The following is a 26,834-nucleotide window of genomic DNA, read 5'->3' on the forward strand; positions in this document are numbered from 1 at the left end:
CTAATATTTAAAGAATACACGTGACTGGTCTAAGAAACGGCCCAAATTATAGATTGAGTAGAATATAGAGAATGATAGATGCAAATTGAATTGAGTGTTAAAAATAATTGAGAATTAGAAGAGAGTTAATCATAGTAGTAAGGAAAACACAATAGAAATAAAATATAGGAAAGTACTAAGAGCAACAACGCAACGATATAACAGTAGTACATATGCAAAGGTTAGTGTGCTAATAATGTAAACAACAGTGATTAAACACTTTTAACTTATTCAATTAAAAATTGAAGATTCTTGTTTCAAATGAAATTACTTTAATGTTTCCCCTCCTCCATTTTATGGTTATTCACCTGAATTTGTATATAAAATCAGGAAAAATAAAATAACTCTCTGGTTACTATTTCATGTCTACAATCGATTCTAAATGAATAGCAAACAAGATGAAAAAAATTAATAAGGTTACCTTAAAGGCAATTGCATGTACACATTCTCCTATCTGGTGTGAAACAGGACTATCATCTTCAAATCCATTCCATATCCTCATATCACCATCTGTACCACATGTGAAAATATATCTAAGAAATAAAACAGATATTAATGAAATATTTTTTATAAAATTCAAATTTATGTTCATGATATTAACGCACACACAAAGCTAATCAAACAGCTTCAAACTCATTCATGTCCACATTCAGCACAGTGTCAGGCAACACATTTCACTCATCAGCCACTCTCCGTGCAGAGAACATACCTACTTAGTCCCTTGCTCATGCCATCCTTATACAGTTTGCAGTCATGGCCTCTTTTTCTAGTTCCTTCTCCCATTCTATGAAGCATTTCTTACATGTTAACCTGATAACAACCCCTTACCAACTTAAAAATTTTAATCATATCATCTCTACTCCTATTCATGAGGCTTTGCAAACTGCATTCTGTCTCTATCCACCTTCATGCCCAACATCCAAAGACCAATTGTCACCTTGGTCAATCTTCTCTAGATCTTTTTTTAATATATCTGCATCACCATGAAAACTAAGTGGCCGAATCTGTGCCCAATAATCCACATGAGGTCTGACTGAGGCCTTATACAATGGAAGCATAACCTCTTTATTTCTGCTTGTTAAGGTCCTCCACATCATTGTCGTAATCTGATGTGATAATTTCACGACTTGTGTAATGTCATTATAGACATCAAACTTACTTAAGTCCTCATAAACCTCTTGTTTGCCCACTAGTAAGCAATTTTCTCTATTTAACTTCTCAAGATTTTGCATTGATGTAAATGAAACACACTGATGAATTGCTCACTGAATACTACCTCAACCATCAAGTGAAGTAGTTACCAATCTACTTTCATTCCATTAACATCATCTTGCCATAATCATTATCATTTCTACTTGCCACTTATCAAAAATACTCCCTAGAATTTTTCTTGGTCTGATTTGCAAATTTCTCAGTTAGTAAGGATATCAAAAGTGCATAATACACTTTTGCTGTCCTTACTGAGTCAACTTTCTGGCCTGCTCTTTATACTTTTCTTGCAATTAACTTGTGCTGCATCCATAGTGCCTTCTTCTAGATTTCATGCTTAATCCATTTATTCATCCATCTGGCATTTACCTTATTCAGCCTCTTGACCTATGGTATGCATTCACACACTGATGCTGTTAAATATTTCTTTATCAGTGTCCAAGAAGCACTGATCTTCCTGCTTAACTTCTCATGTTATAGCTCCAAGCTATCTCCTAAGCTTTTCATAATAACTGGCCATGCAATTCCATATACAGAAATCCCTCGATTAATGTGCCCCAGATTAGTGCACAATTTTTTTTCTATACCTAAATTCGATTAGTGCACCTATATACATCTTAAAAATAAATGTTATTGATTTTAAAAATTTTCTATCTATACATGTTTATGGCTAACTATTTTAAAAACTCACTCACAAGGATGAAATAATTTAGCTACCGATTTAAAACATTTTACAAAGTTGTTTTTTAATGGCATACTACATTATTTCTATCTACACTATGTTCCAAATTTAAAGCTTAAATTAACGTCGTCTGTTAATTACATAGCATTTTGATGATCATATCTCGTGCCTCCTTTTGCAATTGTTTTCCTTACTTTTTTTTTTTATTTTAAAATATTTTCCCAATCTTTCATCATGAGTAAAAGAATTAGTGAGCAAAAATGTGGAAGTGTGAAAATGATTCGAAAAGTAATCTCATTATAAGAAAAACTTGAAATAATAAAGAAAATGAACAAGGCGAGTCCAGAGCAAAGATTGGACAAGAATACAAAAATGGGTGAATCAACTATAAGAGCAATTTTAAGCAAAACTGCTGAATACATAGAGAAAGGTAAGGTTGCTTCAAGTTCATCATGCATGCACTTGAAATCAAAGTATTATAATCATTGAGAGAAGAGATGTAGTTCTACATAAATCAAAGATCGTAACCTAAAATGGATCCACTGACATTATTAAATCAAAAGCATTATGTCTCTTTGAATCCTTGAAAGAAAGGGCTACTATCAATGATGGAAAAGAAGAATTCCACGCTAGTGCTGGGTGGTTTGAACGTTTCATTAAGAGAAATAGCCTAAATAGTGTTCTTATCACAGGCGAAGCTGCAAGTGCAGATATGGACGTGGCTGCAAATTATCAGGGATTTTGAAGAAAATTGGACGAAGGGGGCTATTTTGACCAATAAATATTTAATGTCGATGGAAAAGGCCTTTTTGGAAGTGAACGCCTTCCAAGACTTTTCTAGCCAAATCAGAGAAATCTCAGCCTGGTTATAAAGTCGCAAAGTCAAATGAAATTACTGTGAGCAATATGCGAGCTGTTTGGAAGCACATTCTTCCACACTGTGTAAATGATTTTAGAAGCTTTTCAAATGAAAGTAAGTCAATTAAATCTCATTCTGAGATATTGACTGATTCTGACCTGCTAAATTTAGATGCACAGCGGGAAGATCCCAAAGAATATGAAGAAAATTTAATCACTGACAAGCCCAAAGAGATTTCACATAAACAAATTGAAATATTTTTCGTGCAACCGAAGTTCTGTTGTGTTTTTATCAAGGTCAGTCTCAATGCTTAGAGACTGACCTTGATTCTGAGGAACGAAATATACTTTTTCCCATAGGTTATTATATTCAATTAGTGCTTTTTCGATTAGTGCACTTGTTTTAAAGAACGCATTAATCGAGGGATTGCTGTGTATATGTGTATATATGTGTATATATATATATATATATATACACACACATACACACACACAGGATGACCCATAAGTTCCTAGATATTTCAATAATTCATAAAAATTAGAAAAATTAGTATATCAGAGTGCAGTTTGCACGAAAATGAATCTCAAGGAGAGGGATTCTGTTTAGCAGGGAGAAAAAATTTACTTCAAATTTTCACTCATAGAGGGCACTGTATGAAATGCAGCATTTGCAAATACCTGCAAATGAGAGTTCTATAAAACACAGGGTGTACTGCTGACAGTTGGTAATGAATGCGTGCAAATTCCCAGTCATTGGGGTGAACAGAATTGTTTTTGTGAAAAGAAAAATTTGTTGCTGTGATCATTACTTTGGTGGTGTGATGATTACGCACTGTGAAGGCTGTGGAATAGTGACTTTTGCTATGCCTGTGATTCTTGCAGCTTCCCATGCACTGCTTACACCCATTGTTGATTGTGCTGCTAGGGCATTCATTTGCAATACCACAACGCTGGTATGGGATTTGGATAACACTGGTATGGATGTTTGAGGGCAATCTAACAAATTTCCAGTTTTCTCGAAACGTCATATTAGACCCTGTATTCTGGAAGGTGCGATAGGACTTCAACCTTTCTTCATTCTTTTCTACTTTCAAAACTTTCGTAAAACTTCCGCTACCAATTCTCCACTTACGACAACTTCACTAACAATATCTTACGAGCTGTCAGCAGTACACTGTGTCTTTTATAAAACTCTCATGTGCACATATTTGCAAATAATGCATCATTTCAGCAAAAATTTGAAGTAAATTTTTTCTCCCCGCCAAAAAAAATCCCCCTACTTGCAATTCACTTTTGTGCAAACTGCACTCTAATATAACAATTTTTATGAATTATTGAAATACCTAGGAACTAATGGGCACCCTGTGTGTGTGCGGTGCTCATCCACGAAATATTAGTATCACCAATATTATATTTTTGCATTTATTCCCGTTAAAGACTCCCCCAATTGTTTGCAGACTGAAAATTGAACACCATATACTAATGCTTCATTGTCCTCTTCAGGAGGGTAATAAAGCATCATTATTATTATTATTCAGGCCTCCAAGGAGTCAAAAGACTTATCGAGGGAGGTCCTTCCTAAGACATAAAGTCTGTCAAGACTCATCGAGGGGGGAGGTCCCCCCCACCTGAGAAACAAAGTCTATCATACCACTCTTTAAACTCACTGATCGTTCTCGCTCCCACCACTCCATCAGGCAATGCATTCCACGGCTCAACCACCCTCAACACAAAGAAACCACTCCTTACCCTCTTGCTCACAGTTTCCTTTCGTAACTTCCAGGGATGGCCTCTTGTCATCACTCCTTCCTGCTGTTCAACCAAGCGAAAGAACTCCCCAGTGTCAACCCTGTAACCACCTCTCAACAGTTTAAAAGTCTCAATCATATCACCTCTCTTTCTTCAATCCACCAAATTCTGCAGTCCACATTCTCTCAGCCGATCCTCATAACTATCCTTGTACAGTCCTGAAACCATCTTTGTCATCCGTCTTTATATCCTTTCCACAGTTAATTTATCCCCTTCAAATCTTGGGGACCAAATCTGAGAACAATATGTTAATGATACCAAGCAATTTTAAACCTGGTTTTACTCCATTTTTCCCAAGTAAGCAAACAGACAAAATGTCAAGTTTGTGCCTGCAATTGATGCAAGACTAGCCGATCCCACAGGTAGTGCAAGATCAAGGCAACTCGTGGTAAAGGTGGAGCAAGCTCTGATCACTAATCTTAATATTTACCCTTAATGCCAAAACACATCTCCAAGAAGGGGATGTATGATGTTTTGTATTAAAGGCAAGGGGCCACTACCCAGACCGGTTTCGACCTTTATTGAGGTCTCATCAGTGGGAGCCAGGCTAGAAATACCAAGATTTAGTAATGCAGAGCTTGTAAGTATTTTACCAAAACAAGTTACCATAAGGTGTTATAACCTTATTAAATAAAAATCTCAGGAGGAGATATAAATGTAGAAAGCATTTTTAACTTGCCTTTAATACAAAATATCATACATCCCCTTCTTGGAGATGTGTTTTGGCATTAAGGGTAAATATTAAGATTAGTGATCAGAGCTTGCTCCACCTTTACCACGAGTTGCCTTGGTCTTGCACTACCTGTGGGATCAGCTAGTCTTGCATCAATTGCAGGCGCAAACTTGACATTTTGTCTGTTTGCTTACTTGGGAAAAATGGAGTAAAACCATGTTTAAAATCCTTCTTGGAGATATGTTTTGGCATTAAGGGTAAATATTAAGATTAGTGATCAGAGCTTGCTCCACCTTTACCATGAGTTGCTTTGGTCTTGCACTACCTGTGGGATCAGCTAGTCTTGCATCAATTGCAGGCGCAAACTTGACATTTTGTCTGTTTGCTTACTTGGGAAAAATGGAGTAAAACCAGGTTTAAAATTGCTTGGTATCTTTAACATAACTATACCCAAGTTAAAAATACTTTCTACATGATGGAAAAGAAGAATTCCACGCTAGTGGAGTTCTTATCAGAGACTTATACAACGGAATGATAACCCTCTTATCTCTGCAGGTCAGTGTCCTTCTCATAATAGCAGCAATCCTCTGTGTTACCTTCACCACCTTTGCAATATGTCCCCTAAACTTCAGGTTTCTATCAATCATCAACCCCAGATCTCTTGTCTCCCCTACTTCCTCCAGTATAACTCCTCCCATAGAGTATGCAGCATCCCATCGATGTTTCCAAAACCTCAAGACCTTACATTGTGCTGCATTAAACTGACACCCCCATTCATTTGCCCATCTATCTAGCTTATTTAAATCCTCTTGCAGGGCTACCACATCTGCACTATTACTAATAATCCTTCCCAGCTTCTCATCATCCGCAAACAACTGAATATCATCATCATCATCATACGTATCAAGGATTTAGGCCTAGTATGGCCTGTTCCGGCCTTAGAAGTCATCATTGAATCGTTTAAGAGGACGTCCTGGTTTTCTTTTTCCTAATGGCTTGTACTTTAAGACTTGTTTTGGTAATCTTTCTGTTTTCATTCTTTGAACATGTTCCATCCATCATAACTCGCCTTCTTCCAAATTTAAACCCTCCTATGGGTTTAAATTTGGAAGAAGGCGAGTTCAGAAGCCTTAAGGTAGCAGCCCTACCACTGAACTATTCCATCGTCATGCTAGTCCCCTGACATGGAGAACATAACCATACTTGTAAGCTGAGAGAAAAAGATAATCGGACTGAATCTATGGGAAACGACCCTGGAATGGAAAAGGGAAAACGAAAATGGAAACGACAAAATATAATACACATAGCAAACTGGAATGTAAGAGGAATAGCATATAAAGAAATAGAATTAGACCAGTTATTAAATGAAAGAAATTTTAAAATAGCAGTAATCACTGAAACAAAAAAGAAATTAAAAGGAACTATGAGAACTGAAAATTTTAATGTGATATACAGTGGAGTCGACAGAGACCAAAGAGCACAAGCAGGAGTCATGATTTGGATTCATAACTCCCTTTCAAAACAGTTAAAACATCATAAATTATGGAATGAAAGAATAATAGAAGCTAGAATAAAAATAGATAGAGGCCATTTAACAATAATTGGTTTATATGTCCCAGAAGAAGGAAGAGAACAGGATAATATTGATTTTTATAATCAGCTACAAAACATATAGAATAAAATAAATAAAAATGATTACATAATTTTAGCAGGAGACTTAAATGCAAGAATTGGAAACACGAAAATTAATAATAATATAGGAATACATGGAGAACACACTCTAAACAGAAATGGTAAAAAATTGATTGACTTTGTAGTTTATAATAACCTAAAAATAATGAATTCCTTCTATAAACATAAAGACATACATAAATATAATTGGGCAGCAAGAGGATGGAAATCAATATTAGATTACTTCATATTAAATGAAAAGACATCAAAATTTTCACTAGATGTTAGAGTTCACAGAGGATATGAAATAAGCAGTGACCACTTCCTAGTTAAAATAAAATTAAGATTACCACCTAAATGGCTACAAGTAACAAGAACAGAAAGAAAAATTGAATTCAATTTTTCTTTCTGTTCAATATGTCATTCAATAGTCTAGTTTTATAAACATTTGTTTATAAAACTAGACTATTGAATGACACAAATGTACAATGGCTATATGAACAAAGAATTAACCAGTATCTAGATAAAATAAAACAAAATGAAGAAATAGAAATAGAATGGCTTAATATAAAAACTATACTAAATGCAGCAGCAAATGAAAGCTTAGGAAAGACCAAAAAATTCAATAAAAGAAAAAAACTGAAGATCTGGGATGATACAATCAAAGAAATAATCAAAAAGAAAAAAGAAGCCTATCACAAATGGTTAAGCAGTAAAAGATTAGAAAATGAAATAGAATATAAAAGAATAAGAGCCATAGCTAAAAGAGAAGTCAGAAAAAGACATAGAGAATCATGGAATAAATTTGTTTCTAATTTAGAACATGATTTATATAAAATAAGACCCAATGTATATAAGATTTTGATACACCTAAATGCAGATACCAAAGAAAACATAAAATTAAACACTGAATTGAAATTAGAAGAATTTCTAAATTACTACACAGAACTGTGGACAGACAAATATTTTAAAAAAGACAACTGGCAAACAATTAACGAAAAAGAAAAGGAAATAACTGAAGAAGAATTAGAAATCAGCCTGAAAGAAACAAGAAACGGAAAATCACCTGGAGAAAATAAGCTAGGTTCAGAACTATATAAATACGCAGGAACAAGATTCAAAGGAAGACTTATTATTTTTAAATAAAATTTACTCAACTGGTATCCCCCCAATAGAAAGGAAAAAAGCAATTGTGATTCCTATCTTTAAGAAAGGTAATAGAGATGACCCTAAAAACTATAGAGGTATCAGTATACTAAATTCATGTTACAAAATATACAGCAGAATCTTAAATAACAAAATAAATAACTTAAATAAACTAATGAAATATTCTGAAAACTTTATTCTAGAGGTACAAAATGGATTTAGAAAAGGACGATCATGTATAGACCCAGCCTTCTGCCTAAAATTAATAATAGAGAAAAGAAGAGAATATAATTTAGAAACACATATTGCATTTATTGACTTTGAAAAAGCATTTGACAAAGTTAAAAGAAACATATTATTTAACATATTAAAAGAAAGACAAATACCAAATAATATCCTAAAAGCTGTCACAAGTATATATGAAAATAATCAAATACAAATAAGATTAAATCATGAGCTATCATATACAAGAGAGATAAACCAAGGGGTCCAACAGGGATGTCCCCCTCTCAGCAACTCTTTTTAGTGTCTACTTAAATGAAATAATAATAAAATGGAGTAAAAATTTACATCAAGGAATTAAACTCTCACCTACAGTTAACTTAAACACTCTCCTCTTTGCAGATGACCAAATAATAATTACAAATTCTGAAGATAACTTACAGAAAGCTATTTTAAAACTAAATGAGATATCCAAAGATTATGGTATGATATCAACGGAAAAATCAAAAACTATGGCCTTTAAAGGACAAGATCCAGCAAGAACTAAAATAGTATTAGATAACAAGATATTAGAACAGGTGAATTCATTTAACTACCTAGGATGTATGATCACTTATGAAAATGAAAAAGATATAAACATAAAAATTGCAAAATATTTAAAAATAACAGGAGTAATTAACTCTAAATTTAAACCAAACCTAGTTCAAAAACAAACCAGGCTAAAAGTATACAATACATTAGCCCTACCGGTCGTAATGTATGGAAGCGAAATCTGGACAAAACAAAAAGACAAACAAAGATTAACAACAGCAGAATTGAAGCTTATGAGAAAAACTGCAAAGTATACCCTATTTGATCACAAAAGAAACAAAGATATTATGAAAGAATTAAACCAAGAACCAGTAATTGAAAAAATTAAAAAATATAAACATAGATGGATGGAACACGTTCAACAACTGAATATCCCCCTGCAAATCCACTGGCTATGTCATTGATATAAAGGTTAAACAATATAGGTCCTAGTACTGAGCCCTGTGGGATCCCACTTGTAACCCTCTGCCTCCTGGAAACTGCTCCACCATACACAACTCTCTGATACCTATCAGATAGCCAATTCTGAATCCAGTTGACCAATCTGACATCCAGACCCATGTGCGGCAACTTAAATATCAGCTTATCATGTGGCACCCTGTCAAATGCCTTCGCCAAGTCTAAGAAAATTGCAGTATATGCCTTTCCCTCATCTAATGTTCTGGTAGCTTTATTATAAAAGGTTAGCATATTGCTAAAACAAGAGCATCCTTTCACAAATCCATGTTGATTCTCACAGATAACATTACCCTCATCTGCCCAATGCTGTATACGGTCCCTCACTACTTTCTCCAAGATCTTAACAACTACTGATGACACACAGTCTGGCCTATAATTAGACACTTCCAGTCTGTTACCACCCTTATGCAATGGCACTATCTTACCTTCCTTCCATTCCATGGGCACCTTTGCCAAAGCCAGACTTTCATTGAAAAGCCACGTTAAAGGCACTGTCCCACAGCTTTACTGACATCCAGAGTACTCGGTATCTGAAACACACTCTCCTCCTGTACCTCCAGACCTCGAACCAGTCCTATCCCTCTAGCATTAAAACTGACTCCTCTAGGATGAAATACTCCAATAAAGTGTTCATTGAACAATTCCACTATGTCCTCTGCATCAGTCACTCTATTCCCATTTTAATCCCACAATATCATTCTTCCACAGTCATTTCTCCTCCTACTGGCCACATAGCTAAAAAATTCCCTAGGATTTTCTTTGGATCTTAGGGCCAATCTCCTCTCATATTCCAGTTTCGCTTTCCTTACCACACTAGTCGCTCTTCTGGCCTGTGTCTTATATTCCTCATGCATCTTCTCTCCACCTGCCTCATTATATCTCATCCACAGCCTCTTTTCTGCATGCAATTGCTGTTTAATATTGTTTGTCATCCACTTTACTCCAAATTGTGTCCTCTTCTTCACTCGTGGTATACAACTTACCATTGCTGATAACAAATATTCTTTCACAATTTCCCACGCACTAGTGATATCCCGGCCTTCCAATTCCTCCCTCCATGAAACTTCCCAAAGTTGACGTCTAAGACTATTATAATCACCTGCCTTATAATTCCACATAAGTTCCCGTCTCTTTGATACTCCTGCATGTCTATTCATTTTCCAAGTCAACACCATATGGTCACTCTCTCCAACTGGTGGGAGAGACATCAACTCAGTTATTATCAACTCTTCTGATGCTATATCCAAATCCAAAACTTTTGAACCTCTTGTTCCCTCTGTCACATGTTGCCTAAGACATTCGTCCCTCAAGAATTCTAGAAATTCCATTCCCCTATTGCTACATGCATCTTCCTCTCTCCAATTTATACTACTGAAGTTAAAATCTCCCATAGCAATCATTCTTCTTGCACTTGCCAAACTTAGCTGTCTAAACATCTCCTGGTCCCCATCCTCTGTGCTCCTGGGTCTGTAGCAACACCCCACTAAATATCCTGTCTTGCCTACCTCTACCTCACACCATACGCTCTCAAAATCATTTGTCTCACTTCCTTCCAAATTCTCCACTCTTAGAGGACATAGGTCATCACTTATCATAAGCAGTACCCCACCACCATGCTTTCCCCTCCTATCCTGACGAAAAATGCTATACCCAGCAACTTCTATTCTTGTTGTTATATCCCCTTCTGTCAACCACGTCTCAGTGATCGCAATAATTTTTGGCCAGGCTGATGCCATCTGCGCCACCAATTCCTCTCCCTTATTCCGGATACTCCTGGCATTAGTATAAAGCATATAAATGCCATTGTTTCTATACCCAGCATTATCCCTTCTAGACTCCACTGGGCTCAGTGTTACCTGACATTGTCTCCCTTCTCCCAAGTATCCATTCCCACAAGAGGCCACCCCTGCTATCATCCTCCCTGGGACACACTGACTCGTTCAGAACAGCAATCTCTCCAGATGCCTACGTCCTTCCTCATTCAAATGTAAATGGTCTCTCGCATACAATTCCTCTCTTTCCTCAAACACACTCCAAGCATCCACATATACCAGTCCTCTCTTGTCACACGCTCTCGCTATTATGCCATTCAATATCACCGCTCTTCTGCTCAGCTCATCATTATCATACCTAGGCAACACGCACACTATTTTTCCTCTCTCTGTCTTCTTCCATACAGTCTCAAGCAAAAATCTCATATCTCTCGCTGCCCAACTTACATTACAACTCAAGTCATCCGTTCCTACCATCACAATCATCTCATCCACCCTTTCACCTCTCTTAATTGCCATAGCCACCCTTTCTGTTGTTCCTCCTGGCAAACACTCCTCACGCATCCTATCTTGAACACCACGCATCATTGAGTCGCCATAAATTATACCTCTTACCATTCTCTCGCTCCTATTGTTTCCATTCTCTCCTCTTCTTTCATTCCCATACCTCTCTCTTCTACTGTTTCCATTCTCTCCTCTTCTAGCACTCCCATACATCTCTCTCATTCCCTCTCTCCTACTGTTTCCATTTTCTCCACTTCTAGCACTTCCATATCCCTCTCTCATTCTGTCTCTCCTACTACTGTTTCCATCCTCTCATCTTCCAGCATTCCCATACCTCTCTCCTACTGTTTCCGTCCTCTCGTCTTCTAGCATTCCCATACCTCCCTCCTACCGTTTCCATTCTCTCCTCTTCTAGCACTTCCATATCTCTCTCTCATTCCATCTCTCCTACTGTTTCCATCCTCTCGTCTGCTAGCATTCCCATACCTCTCTCTCATTCCCTCTCTTCTACTGTTTCCATTCTCTCCTCTTCTAGCACCCCCATACCTCTCACTCATACTCCCTAAATTCTCTCTCTCTCTCCTACTCTAATTCGCCTTGCATTTATCTCTTCTATTCTCCTAATCTTATCTTTCATACTTCTGCTCTCATTCACAAGACATTCCACCTCCTCTTTCAACTCATCTATCACCCTCTGCAGGTCAGTCACTCTTAATCTAAATTCACTCTCCCAAACAAAACCATCTCCTAAACTTTCACAGTCACTCACACCTTCCACACTATCAACTATTATTTTCTCATTCTCTCCTATCACACTACTTGTCTTCCTACATTCATTCCCCATTCCTGGAGCAACAAAGTCGGATATCGATATATCCAATGTACTTATTTCCTCCAACTGCCTGCATTTTGCGCACATACGCTCTCCACCCTCTTTAACAAGCCACATATGTAATTCCCGAGATGCATACATGCCGAAAGTACTGCATGCCACAAAGTCCCTTATGATATTGCTAATAATTGAGTTCTTAAATGGCGGAGGACTTGGCGTTACGCCACTTGCGACTGCTGCTGAATCCACCATCATTCCTTACTGCCGAGTAGCGTAATCTTTAATAATTATTCAATTAATAAATAAGAGGAAAAAAAAGTACAAACATCAGAATATTTAAGTACTAAATATAATTAAATAAAATGAAATATAACTAAATACAGTAACTTAGCTTCGTTTTGTCTTCCACCGTTACGCGTTCGATTTCGACGGTTACAAAATATATTATATCACGACAGCAACTAACTTCCAAAAAACAACCACTGAACTACACTCGTATTCAGAGAAACAATTTAGCACTCAAAAATGTAGAAAAACGGGGGGAAAAAGCGGACTATTCACCGATTAAAATCACTTTCTTCTGCACAGCTCAAATTCACCGCCACGTGCTACGCCGACGCTAGCGCCACTTTTCCCTAATGATCTAATTAGCGCTTCACGAAGAGGGCACTTTTCCAGGTGCAAACACTGCATCACATTAGTGTTAATAAACCAAGTGTGCATTCAAAATGCACACCTTTGAGCCCTTCGAAAAAATGTAAAGAGGGCGCAGTGGGTCAAATTCTTAGCTTTCTAGTATTTTAAAACTGCTGAGAAGGCATGGGCTAGGTGAGCTAACATTTTGAGCTCACTCAGCACCTAGTGTCTGTGACTGGTTATTGTGTTAACCAATCCAACTGAAAGTTGTCATTTGTCATGAGTTGAGTGCTTCCTGTATCTGAAGGCTGTATTACAAACAGCTGTTACACGTTTTCTGGAACTGAAAATTTGAAAGTGGATGTTAGGAGAAAAAAGCTAATTGTTTTTTCTTTTGCTTGTGCAGTATAGCATCTATTGAGGTTGCAAAGTTTTTTTAACAGTATAGACATTTTTATTCTAGTCTTCGAAAACAACAGACAGTAAAAAATATCTATCCCTGAATAAAAATAAATATTCTGTGTATTATAAGACATTGTTGATCTACAAAAAAATACCACCCATATATGAGATTGATAAGACAGAAGAACCACTGATATTAAAAAAAAAACTAATGAATGTAGCATTCCCGAAAGTGTGGATAATTCCGATAATGATTGGATGTTATGTATATTGAGTCTCAGTAAACAAAATATTCTTGGAAAACAGAGTGAAATTACACAAACCAGAGAAATACACATAGCATGTGCAACAAATTTTATGAGATAATTTGCTGCTCCATCAAACCATATTTATTCCTGCAATACTCTCTCTCTTCATAAGTTTTTTTTTTTTTTTTTAACTATGCCATCATAAATTCACTTATTCATGTTTAGACTTTATAGGATCATGATATTTGCTCTACCCAGCAACTTATAGGACACACATATCACAAGTGATAATTATTAATAATTCTTGTACCATTAATGAAAATGTTTCTACTCACACTTATTCTTTCCTATTCTTACATGTCTTATAAATGATAGTGCACATATTTTCATCTGTGGGTATTTCAAATATACCAACCAAATATAGCATTCTCCTTCATTGTTGTTTTCTAATAAATCCTAAAACAGATTGTTCCCCCCACTCTACACAGAAGTATTCAAAGTTATCCTGCAATTAACTGCATTGGACCAATTAAAATGAGCACTGATGCACTATACCCTCTCAAAACTTTTATACATCGATAAAAATGCAATCACACAATCATGGGTGTCTGCAGGGGGAGGAATAGGACACTTCCCTCAGGGGTCGATTAAAAAATTCCACAAATTATAATCATAAAATTGATTGAGATATGTAATCTTACACCCTTGACCCTGGGACACTTTGTCTGTCTTAAAATTTTATTATGGGTTGGCCTGTTTCGGGCCATGGCAGGATAGCCATAGAACAAGAAAAACAGAAACATGTGTTTTATTGCTGCAATAAAACATGTTCCTGTTTCTGGTTCATCTTTTTCTTATTTGTGAACAGTGACCAGTTAGTTTGCCCTCTGTGTCTAATGAGTCACTGAGTGAAGTGCAAATTGTAAATTTATAGTGAAACAAATTTAAATAGAAAAATACATTTTAAAAGGTTAGTGTATATAATTTAATATTATTTTACTTGTTAGTTTTATGATTTTTTTGCTTTTAAACTGAATAATTTAATTTAGGATTAATTAATTAGTTGATTTTTAATAAAACATGCCGGTCAATTTTTTTATATATGAAATTATGCTAAAAACTATTAAATCTGAATACTTTTTCCATGAATTAAAGATCATTAAAATCGATGCAAAATGAAAATAATCTATTTATAGTATACATCGACAAATAATTGCATCAAATAAAAAAAAGCTAAAGGTCGTTTATCGATGTAATTATTTAATTAAATCAATAATTATAAATATGTAATTATTTGTCTCCAAGCTTTGCCCCCACTCCCCCTGGAAAATTTTCTGCGGACGCACGGCCATGCATACAGTCAAATTGACATGAAATTTGTAGCGTTGGTTGCATAACCCACACAACAGCACATCCAACCGAAATGTGCACGCGATGCCACGGATATATATATATATATATATATATATATCCTTTCTTCACAGAAGTCTTCATCAGGTGGTCACTTCATGATCACTCTCACCAACTAGAAAGAAATGTGACCCCCACCCCTCCCACCACTCACTGTCACATCCTCTGATGGAATGATCTGATGTAAGACTCTCAATCCTCAAATGCTTGAGTTTTTCTCTCTCAAGAAATTAATTTTCCTGATTACCAAATGCCATCTTTTCATTCCATTTATTTTCATTTATATTACCTAAATTTGAAAATAAAATTGCTAATTTCCTTGTAAAAATTGTGAAGTGTAATCCTTGTAAAAAATTTAGAAATACAATTCAATTCTTTCTGCATATGAAGAAAAAAATTAAATATTCCTAATTTTTAAAAAATTGCATATGAGGGTGGTCTGAAAAGTTCTCGGCCTCGGCCATAGATGGCAGCATTATCGGCATGATTTTTTTTTCTAAGTTGGTACATCTATCCAGGGCAGTAGCCAGATTAGATCGCACCCTGAGGAAAACAATTAAATATCGCCCTGATGGATTATAAGACAAAAATATAAGAAAATCTCCAATAGCTATTTTGTTTTTATTACAAGAGAAATATTAATGCAAAACGACTACAAAATAATATTAATTAAATGTTTGCTTTACAGAGATATCACAGAATAAAACTGTTTTTATGTTCTTCTAAATTTAAATTATAAGCTATGTCTGCCTCTATCGATATAACTGCTAGACCAACCAATCTCTCTTGGATCATTGCTGTTCGCAAATAATTCTTAATCAGTTTAAGCTTGGAAAAACTTCTTTAGCCCTTGCTACGCTGACAATTCCTGTTAGCGTAGCGACAGCGCCTACTGCAATATGGCTGAAGCGCCCTTATTAAGCTGCAGCATGAGGCAGGATGCCTCGTCAATGGTACTGCATCTGTCATTCTATCAAGTAGTTTGTTTTATACAGCTGTCTGAAGCAAAAGTGTTGTCTGTATCACTTGAAATGGATAAATTGAGTATCGTGCGGTTATAAAATTCTTTGTAAAAGGTTTAATGCCAAAAGAAATTCATTCGAAATTCCTAAACGTTTATGGGCACTCTTTTCCTTTGTTTTCGACAATTAAGAAATGGGCTGCCAAGTTTAAACATGGCCATACCAGCCTTGAAGATAATCCACATGAAGGAGGTCCAAAAAGTGTAACACCACCAGAAATCATTGATCAAGTGCACGATATGGTACTGTATGACCGGCAAGTTAAAGTGCGTGAAATTGCTGAGACTATAGGCATCTCAAAAGAACGTGTAGGATATATTTTGCATGAAGAATTGCAAATGAAAAAGCATTGCACAAGATGGGTGACGCGCTTGCTCAGAGCAGATCAAAAGAGCACTCGCATGAAAATCTCTGAACAGTGCTTGGAGCGTTTTAACAACAATAAAACTAATTTTGTGCATCGATTTATTACTATGGATGAGACTTGGATTCACCATTACACACCAGAATCCAAACAGCAGTCAAAACAGTGGACAGAAGCCAGTTGTTCAGTGCCAAAGAAGACAAAGTCAGTTCCATCAGCACCAAAGAAGACAAAGTCAGTTCCATCAGCACCAAAGAAGACAAAGTCAGTTCCATCAGCACCAAAGAAGACCAAGTCGGTTCCATCAGCAGCAAAGGTCATGGCATAGGTGTTGTGGGATGCCAAAGACAATTTGTTTATTAATTATCTTGAAAAGGGTAAAAAATAACTGGGGAAAATTATTCTTATCTTTTAACCAGACTAAATGAAAAAATTTGTGAGAAAAGACCTGGTTTGCAGAAGAAAAATCTTTCATCAGGACTATGCACATGCTCACAAAGGCATTTTGGCAATGGGACAATTAAGGAATCTGCACTATGAATTGTTGGAACATGCAGTGAGAGCATTGAGAGCATCTAATGCAGTGAGAGCATTAGAGTGCAAAAGGACTTATACAAGATGGATGGCCTGCATTTGAATGAACTTGGTGTGCGGAGACTGGAAAAAGTGTTGCTGAATGAAGTGAAAATGGATGTGCAGAACCAGGGAAACTAGAACTACCAAGGGGGGGGGGGAGTGGATATCCAGACATCAGTGAGACAGTTGAGTGTAAAAATGTATATAATGTACCTGAGCCAGCAATAAGGACAAAAAATGGGAATGGGATATTTAGAATAACGCATCAAGATAGGGGTGGGACAAAGGGAACACTGCAATTCATGTATACTAATGCCAGGAGTATTAGGAACAAGAAGGAAAAATTTTTGGCCTTGATTGGCTCTTCCTGGCCACAGGTTATTGGCATTAGTGAAACATGGCTGACGGAAGATGATATTGTTAGTGGGATAGAATGTGTAGGTTATAGTATGTTTAGGAGGGACAGAGAGAATAAAATTGGGGGAGGGGTGTTATTGATGATAGCTGATGAACTGCAGCCAAGGAGAATTGAAGTATTGCAGGATAGTGAAAGGAGCTCATTTGAGGCTATTTGGTGTGAGATTGATACTGGCAGAATAAAATATACAGTTGGGTGCTGCTATAGACCAGGTGATGGAATAGATGGTAGAGATAGTATGCATAGGGAAATTAATGAAATGAGTGGAAGGAGGGTAATTATTATGGGGGATTTCAACTATGGTAACACTGATTGGAAGGAGGAGAGGACACATGTGAGGAAGGAAATGGATTTTATTCAATTATTAAGGGATAACTATCTGAAACAGCATGTAATTGAAAATACTAGGGGTGTGAGAGTGCTTGACCTGGTAATAGTATCTGAGAATTTGACTGTAATGAATATGACCATGTTGCCACCTATTGGTGAGAGTGATCATAAGGTCCTTGACCTGGGAGGTGGCTAAAGGTGTGCAATTTGTGATTAAGACAGGGTATATGTGGAATTACTGTGCTGGCAAGTACGACAAGCTTAGGAGATTGCTTGGATCAGTGCCATGGCATGTACAACTGCAAGGGCTGGACGTCGATAGAGCATGGGAAGTGATCAAAGAGCATTTACAGGAGGTTATGGCTGATTGTATACCTAAGGTCCGAATAGTGAAACAAGGAGGGGTTAAATGGATGAATAACACCATTAAGCTTGAGCTGCAAAAAAAAGAAACAACTATGGAGGGAATTTAAAGAAAGGGGTGACCTGCAGGCACACGAACGGTATAAAGTACAGGGTAACGAGTGTGGTAAAAACAGCAAAAGCCGATTATGAAAGGAAACTAGCTATGCAAGCAAAAGAGAATCCCAAACAGTTCTTTCAATATTCTGCAAGCAAGAAAAAAACTGTACATGGCAAAATGATTTTAAGGAATGACGATGGTAAAGAGTTCACTGAACCAGTCGATATAGTGGAGTTACTGAGCGCGCACTTTGCAAAAGTATATCATCCAGGTGGTGACGTTGAAAAAATGAAGGAACCATTAGTTTATATGGGAATTGTGATGAATGAAGTGGAGGTGAATAGTCTATTACAGAACCTTAATGTGAATACATCTGTGGGATTGAATTGTATACCAGCACGGGTCTTGCATGAAGCGGCTAATGAATTATCAGTGCCCTTGACCATGTTGTTTAATCTGAGTCTCAGGTCTGGCTTAGTCCCGAAGGCGTGGAAAGAGGGGAAAATAGTTTCACTGCATAAAGGAGGATCCGAGACTATCGTTGCAAATTACCGACCGATCAGCATATCAGGAGTCGTTGTCAAGGTCTTGGAGAAAGTAGTCAAGGGAAAAATACAGGAATGGATTGATGAAAATGAGATACTGTACAGAGGACAGCATGGCTTTGTGAAGGGTAGATCATGCCTCAGTAACTTGCTCAAGTTTTATAACAAGGTGACGGCTGAACTGGATAAGGGAAATGGGTTTACAGTGATACTGCTGGACCTGGCAAAGGCGTTTGACAGGATACCACATGGAATTCTAATCCGTAAACTACAACATATGGGAATGGATATAGGGTTGGTGAGATGGATAGCTGGGTGGTTGATGGAGAGATATCAAAGAGTAGTTTATTCAGGAGTAGAGTCCAAAAAACGGCCTATGACTAGTGGTGTGCCACAGGGTTCTGTTCTTGGACCACTGCTGTTTAATCTGTTCATTAACGATATAGGGAAGGGTCTAAGTGGGACAGTTCATTTGTTCGCTGATGATGCAAAGTTGGGTAGGGCGATAGTGAATGCAGAAGATGTCAAAGTCTTGCAAGATGACTTAGATAGATTGGAGTTCTGGACTAAGGAGAATGGATGTCAATTTAATGTGACAAAATGTAAGGTTATGCATTTCGGAGTGAAAAGATTAGCAGCAGCAGCAGTATACCACATTGGTGGAACTGTACTCCAAGAGGTTGATGAGGCCAGGGACTTGGGAGTGTTGGTGGATAGGGAGATGAAGTTTAGGGGGCACATTGCGAAAGTAGCTAAATCAGCTCATCAACTCACTTGGTTGTTGAAAAATACCTTGACGAGCAGAGAAAAACAAGTTATTGTACCTCTGTACCGAGCCCTGATAAGACCTCATCTCGACTACTGTGCCCAGATTTGGTCACCTCGGTTCCTTCTTGATGGGGAGGAGGTCGAGAGGATCCAGAGGCGAGTGACTAAGATGATAGCAGGTCTATGGAATGAACCATATGAGAACAGGTTGAAGATTTGTGGGTTGCAGAAACTAGTTGATAGGCGGAAAAGGGGAGATATGATTGAGACATTCAAATTGCTAAAAGGATTCTATAGGATTAATTCAGATGATATTTTTGAGATCAGGACTGGTGGTGGGAGAACTAGGGGACACCCATGGAAGCTGGGCAAGAGCGTGGTTAGCAGAGGTGTTAGAGCTGGGTTCTTTACTTTTAGAGTGGTAAATGAGTGGAATAAGCTGCCAGAGTCTGTTGTGGGTGCTATGACAGTGAGCGAGTTCAAGGCAAGGTATGATAGATACTGTGAGAATGTTGAACAGCTGTGTGAACATGATGTTTAGGGCCTCCCTCGATGAGTCTAAGGACTCCTGGAGTAGCCCGTAATAATAATAATAATAATAACATTAACCCTATTCCCAAGATTTGGCTCCATCTGACTTCTATCTCTTCCCAAAACTTAAACTCTTCCTCGTTGGTCAGCATTTTTCTTCGAATCAAGAGGGCAATTGCAGTTGTAGAGGAATATTTTGTAGATCTTACTGAGAACCACTACAGGAACGGGATAATGGTGCTGGAGCATCGCTGGAATAAATGTATTAGTATTAAGGAGGATTATGTTGAAAAATAAAAATAATTTTGAAATTATAAATTTGTTTTTTCATTGTTAGGCCAAGAACTTTTCAGATCACCCTCATATATTCTGATATATGAAAATAGAGTATATCTAAGAAATAAAGTGAATAAGAAAAAAAAAATCTTTATAAAATTAAAATTTTTTGCAAAAAAAATTTAAAATGTCTTTCATTTTTGTTTCAAATTTACAATAAAATTGCAATTATTATAAATTCGGCTATTATAGCCTGTTTTTGTTTAGGAGTGACCCTTATTTAAATACATTGGCTATCAATACTCAAGGAGTATATATATTTAGGGCATTATTGGTGAGTATAGAAGGCAATTAAGGTAAAATAAGAGGTGGAAAAATTTTTGGTACATACCTTTTATTGATTCTACGATGTCTTCCACTTCCATGATCTCGCTGGAGGTTGTTTACAAGCGGGGGGGGGGGGGGGTTTAGACGCAGGAAAATAAGTTTAGATAACCCGGGTTAATATTAATAATATATACATAAATGTATAAATATATTATTTTGAATTAGGGCGCATTTTTGTGGGGGCGGGAGGGGAGGGGAGGAAAGATAAAGACTATTGTGGCAACTGGGGGTGGGTTAACACGGTGTAGAGCCGTTTCGGTCGTGTCATCCTCGGAACTTTGTCGGAAACTCCTCTTAAAACTAATAATAGTTTTAAGAGGGGTAACATAGGGTTTTTTCCCCGAGTCTATACTTAAAATTGCAATTATTATTAACATCTGACCTCCATGGAATCAGACACTTGTTATGGGAGGTACACAATATCGCATACATTGCTCATCCAATTGTGCCTTAAACTGATTCAATGTGTCTAGATTCAGAATACACTCTCCAACCACTCTCCATGCAAAGAACCAGCTCCTCACACCCTCCATATACAATTTCTGACAACAGCCTCTTGTTCTACACCCCTCTCCCATTCTATGGAAAATTTCCTCATGTCGACCTGATAACAACCCCCTGACTAGCTTATATGTCTCAATAATATCCCCCCCCTTCCTCCTATTCACGAGGCTTTGCAATTTAGATTCTCTCAATTTGTCCTCATACTACACATTCCAAAGACCACTGACCACCTTTGTAAATCTTCTCTGGAACTTTCTAACATAATCCTCATCACCATGAAAACCCAGCGACCAAATACGTGCACAATAATCCATATAAGGCATTATACAACGGCATTAAAACCTCTATTTCTGTATGCAGGGTCCTCTTTTTCATTGCCATTATCTGATGTGATGTCTTCACAACTGGTGCAATGTGGCGTCTGAATTTCAGAACCTTGTCCACCATCATTACTACATCTCTCATCTTTACTTCCTTAAATAACTCAACCAGATTCTTTAAAGTGATGTAACAAGCTATTTTCTTCTAAGCATGGCATTGTAGCTATGTTCTATTCCATGGCTGTCTTTCGAAGATGAGATACAGATATACAGTAAAGTCCAACTTATTTGTTACAAGCAACACTGCTATGAGGTTAACCTGTAAAAATCACACAATTGTTTTGCTGATTATGTTCATTTGTTACAATGTGATATATACTAAGTGAAAGTTTCATTGATGAGAATTACGGTTCTGTTATATGATAAGATAATCTAAAAGTATATATGAAATTTGTTCAAGTTAGATATTGGGATATCTAGTATTATTGGAACTGCTATGGTTAAGCAGTAGCGATATAAAAGGAGACTTAAATAATAAAATATAAAAGGAGACTTAAGGGTGTTTCATCCTGATCAAGATGGAATCATGAGAATTATATGGGTAGCGTGAATCTATCAGATTTAAGGTGACAAATGGTGTTCCCTAGGGATAAGTCTTGGACCATTATTGTTCAATGTACATATTAATGTTACTGAAGACCTAACAGGAAATGTTCAACTGTGTGCTGACTGATGTAAAGATAGGTAGGACAATCAGGGAAGCTACTGACATACAGTACATACAGAATGATCTGAATAATCTGGAACAGTGAGCAAATTATAAATCACAGTCAATTCAATGTTAGAAAGTGCAAAGTTATCACTTTGGCATGTTATTGGTGGGATTATGTTAAAAGAAGCAGATCAGGATTGGAATCTTGGTATTACTGTGAACGGTAAATTGAAGTTCAAAGTTCACATTTCAAAACTTACAAATACAACTCAGAGGATAATAATAATAATTATTATTATTATTCAGGCCTCCATGGAGTCAAAAGACTCATCGTGGGAGGTCTTTCCTAAGAAACACAAAGTCTATCAAGACTGATCGAGGGGAGGTCCCCCCCCCTAAGAAACACAAAGTCTATCACTCCTTGAACTCATTGACTGTTCTTACTCTCACCACTCCATCAAGCAATGCATTCCATTGTTCAACCACCCACCATTCAAACCACTCCTCACCCTCTTGCTCACAGTTTCCTTTCATAACTTCCAGGGATCTCCTCTTGTCATCATTCGTTCCTGCTGTTCAACCAAGCGAAAGAACTCCCCAGTGTCAACCCTGTAACCACCTCTCAACAGTTTAAAAGTCTCAATCATATCACCTCTCCTTCTTCTATCCACCAAACTCTGCAGTCCACATTCCCTCAGCTGATCCTCATAACTATCATTGTACAGTCCTGAAACCATCTTTGTTATCTGCCTTTGTACCCTTTCCACAGCTAATTTATCCACTTCAAATCCTGGGGACCAAATCTGAGAACAATAGTCCAAGTGTGGTCTGATCAGGGTCTTATATAACGGAATGGTAACTGTTTTATCTCTGCAGGTCAGAGTCCTTCTCATTATTGCAGCAATCCTCTATGTTACTTTCACCAACTTTGCAATATGTCCCCTAAATTTCAGGTTTCTATCAATCATCTAGCTTATTCAAATCCTCTTGCAGGGCTGCCACATCTGCACTATTATTAATAATCCTTTCCAGCTTCGCATCATCTGCAAACGCCTGAATATCCCCTTGCAAAGTGTTCATTTCAACATTACAATGACATAATCATGTCATTGTAATGTTGAAATGAACACTGGCATGTAAAGAAGTTACTCAGCTTTTTACAAGGCCTTGATATGATTGCAAATGGACTACAGTGTGCAGATTTGGTCTTTTGGGTTCAGAAGGAATAAAGCTGACATGAGGTTTATGGAATGTAAATTAAGTAGACAGTTTGAGAGTATGTGGAGAGTAAACAGGAGAAAGAGATGATATTACAGAGGTCTATAACCTCCCAAAAGCAGTGTTGAAGGTTATCAACTGATGAAAATTTTTATTATATGGAAAATGATGAAAACAGATGCCCCCTTGTCCACTGACAATGTCATTGATATAAAGGTTAAACAATATAGGTCCCAGTACTGAGCCCTGTGGGACCCACTTGTAACCCTCTGCTTCCTTGAAACTGCCCCACCATACACAACTCTCTGATACCTATCGGACAGCCAATTCTGAATCCAGATGACCAATCTGACATCCAGACCCATGTGCTGCAACTTAAATATCAGATTATTATGTGGCACCCTGTCAAATGCCTTCGCTAAGTCTAAGAAAATGGCAGTATATGCCTTTCCCTCATCTAATGCTCTTGTAACTTTATCATAAAAGGCTAGCATACTGCTAATACAAGAGCACCCTTTCACAAATCCATGTTGACTCTCACTGATAACATTACCCTCATCAGCCCAATGCTGTATATGGTCCTTCACTACTTTCTCCAAGATCTTACTAACTACTGATGACACACAAACTGGTCTATAATTAGACACTTCCAGTCTGCTACTGCCCTTATGCAATGGCACTATCTTACCTTCCTTCCATTCCATGGGCACCTTTCCAGCAGCCAGACTTTCATTGAAAAGCCAGGTCAGAGGTACTGTCAGTTCCCTAGCACATTCTCTCAAAACTCGTGGTGAAATACCATCCAGTCCCACAGCTTTACTAGCATCCAGAGTACTCAGTATTTGAAACACACTCTCCTCCTGTACCTCTAAACCTCGACCTGCTCTATCCCTCTAGCATTAAGACTGACTCCTCCAGGATGAAATACTCCAATAAAGTGTTCATTGAACAATTCTACTATGTCCTCTGCATCAATCACTCTATTCCCATCTTTATCCCACAATATCATTCTTCCACAGTCATTTTTCCTCCTGCTGGCCACATATCTAAAAAATTCCCTAAGATTTTCTTTGGATCTTAGGGCTAATCTCCTCTCATATTCCAGTTTCGTCTTCCTTACCATACTAGTCACTCCTCTGGCCTGTGTCTTATACTCTTCATGCATCTTCTCTTCTCCTGTCTCCTTATATCTCTTCCACAGCCTCTTTTCTGCATGCAATTGCTGTTTAATATTGTTTGTCATCCACTTTACTCCAAATTGTGTCCTCTTCTTCACTCGTGGTATACAACTTACCATTGCTGCTAACAAATATTCTTTCATAATTTCCCACGCACTAATGATATCCCGGCCTTCCAATTCATCCCTCCATGAAACTTCCCCAAGTTGACGTCTTAGACTATTATAATCACCTGCCTTATAATTCCACATATGGTCCCGTCTCTTTGATGCTCCTGCATGTCTATTCATTTTCCAAGTCAAAGCCATATGGTCAGTCTCTCCAACTAGTGGGAGAGATGTCATCTCAGTTATTATCAACTCTTCTGATGCTATATCCAAAACTCTCGAACCTCTTGTTCCCTCTATTACATGTTGCCTAAGATATTTGTCCCTCAAGAATTCTAGAAATTTCATTCCCTTATTGTTACATGCATCTTCCTCTCCCCAGTTTATACTACTGTTGTTAAAACCTCCCATAATAATTATGTCATTGTAATGTTGAAATGAACACTGGCATGTAAAGAAGTTACTCAGCCTTTTTACAAGGCCTTGATATGATTGCAAATGGACTATAGTGTGCAGATTTGGTCTTTTGGGTTCAGAAGGAATAAAGCTGGCATCAGATTTATGGAATGTAAATTATGTACAGTTTGAGAGTATGTGGAGAGTAAACAGGAGAAAGAGATGATATTACAGAGGTCTATAACCTCCCAAAAGCAGTGTTGAAGGTTATCAACTGATGAAAATTTTTATTATATGGAAAATGATGAAAACAGATGCCCCCTTGTCCTCTTGACACCTTCCATATAAAGAAAATGTTTCATTATGTGGAAGGTAGAGAGAGGATAAGGGTACATTGATGGAAGTTAACTTTTTGTGTCGTTGAGAAATGGGTGAGAACTAGAATTTTCGGTCATAGAGCAGTGAGTGAGTGGAAGAATTTATCTGTTGAACTGAGTGTAGTATCGAGTGCACCCAGTGTGGATGAGTTTAAGAAAAAGTATGACATTTGCTGTGGATGATGTACAGCTTCCCTCAATGAGTGTTTTACTCCCTGGAGGTCTTTGGTGATAATAATAATATATAACCTATATACACATGAAATTATATTGCATTTTTTTGTAATCTCAAAATACCCATGTTTTTCTCATGATTTCTTGATAGAGAGAGGGGATTCGATAGGTGAAGTAAATCCTTAGAATCCCTAGAGGTTTTACATAATAATAATAAATACTGGTATCTCTACAGGTAAGGTTTGTGTGTTACTAATTTTTAACATATATACTAGGGGGGTCACCTCCCCCCCCCCCGAGTTCTGGGCTGGTAGGCCGGTAAGACAAAAAACGTGACATAAAAACGTTTCAAATTTCGGCTTATCTTTTTATATATGTGTGCTAATTTACAAAACTACGCACGTTTCTGAACTTTCAATTTCCTATTTTACGATAATATGAAAAACTCCATCGATGCTGTTAGCACACTCTCCCTCGATGAGTCTTTGCACTCCCTGGAGGTGTCAAATAATAATAATAATAATAACTTGCTTCTGAAACAGCTGGATCAAGTTAACAGTAGAGAGTTGCGGAAAACCCGGTCATTCATTGCCCTATGAGACGTTCCCCTCATAAAATAAATCCAATTCCTGGTCTTTTCAACAGCAAAATGATTAATTATAACGACTTATGTACTGTTTACTTACCTTCCGGAATCATCATAACATACATCAGTGTGTCCCTCACAATGTGCATATCGCATGTATTTCCGATTTCCAGGCATAATTTCTTGCAACGAAAATATCACACTGGCTACACACAAAAAATCTTCCTTTCAGCTATTAGATATTAGATATCGGTGTGGTTTTGCTGAAGTTAGTGTATGTTTTTGAAATAAAATATTCAAGCCATAGATATTATAAGTTACTACAAATTAACAAGTTCTCATTTTACCAAACCAGTAAACTTAGGAAGGTGCTCATGTCAAATAGTATACAAAAAACGATGGAAGAAGACACACGTGTT

The 26,834-nt window shown here is 37.2% G+C and overlaps 1 protein-coding gene across 1 annotated transcript in view; it reads right to left on the reverse strand.

Annotated features, from left to right (window-relative positions):
* Positions 1 to 26,834, reverse strand: part of Ctf4 (Chromosome transmission fidelity 4) — a 525,719-nt gene extending 498,885 nt beyond the window's left edge. Inside the window, exons 1-2 of the mRNA XM_090398697.1 lie at positions 26,516 to 26,834; positions 461 to 572 (exon numbers count right to left, since the gene is read on the reverse strand). Coding sequence (XP_090254823.1) covers positions 461 to 572; positions 26,516 to 26,592 — 189 coding nt within the window. The 5' untranslated portion in view covers positions 26,593 to 26,834. The remainder of the gene's footprint in view (positions 1 to 460; positions 573 to 26,515) is intronic.

Source organism: Typopeltis vanoorti, chromosome 10 (genome assembly GCF_054136105.1).
Source record: "Typopeltis vanoorti isolate ZY-2024b chromosome 10, IOZ_Tvanoo_1.0, whole genome shotgun sequence".
Lineage (NCBI taxonomy): Eukaryota > Metazoa > Arthropoda > Arachnida > Uropygi > Thelyphonidae > Typopeltis > Typopeltis vanoorti.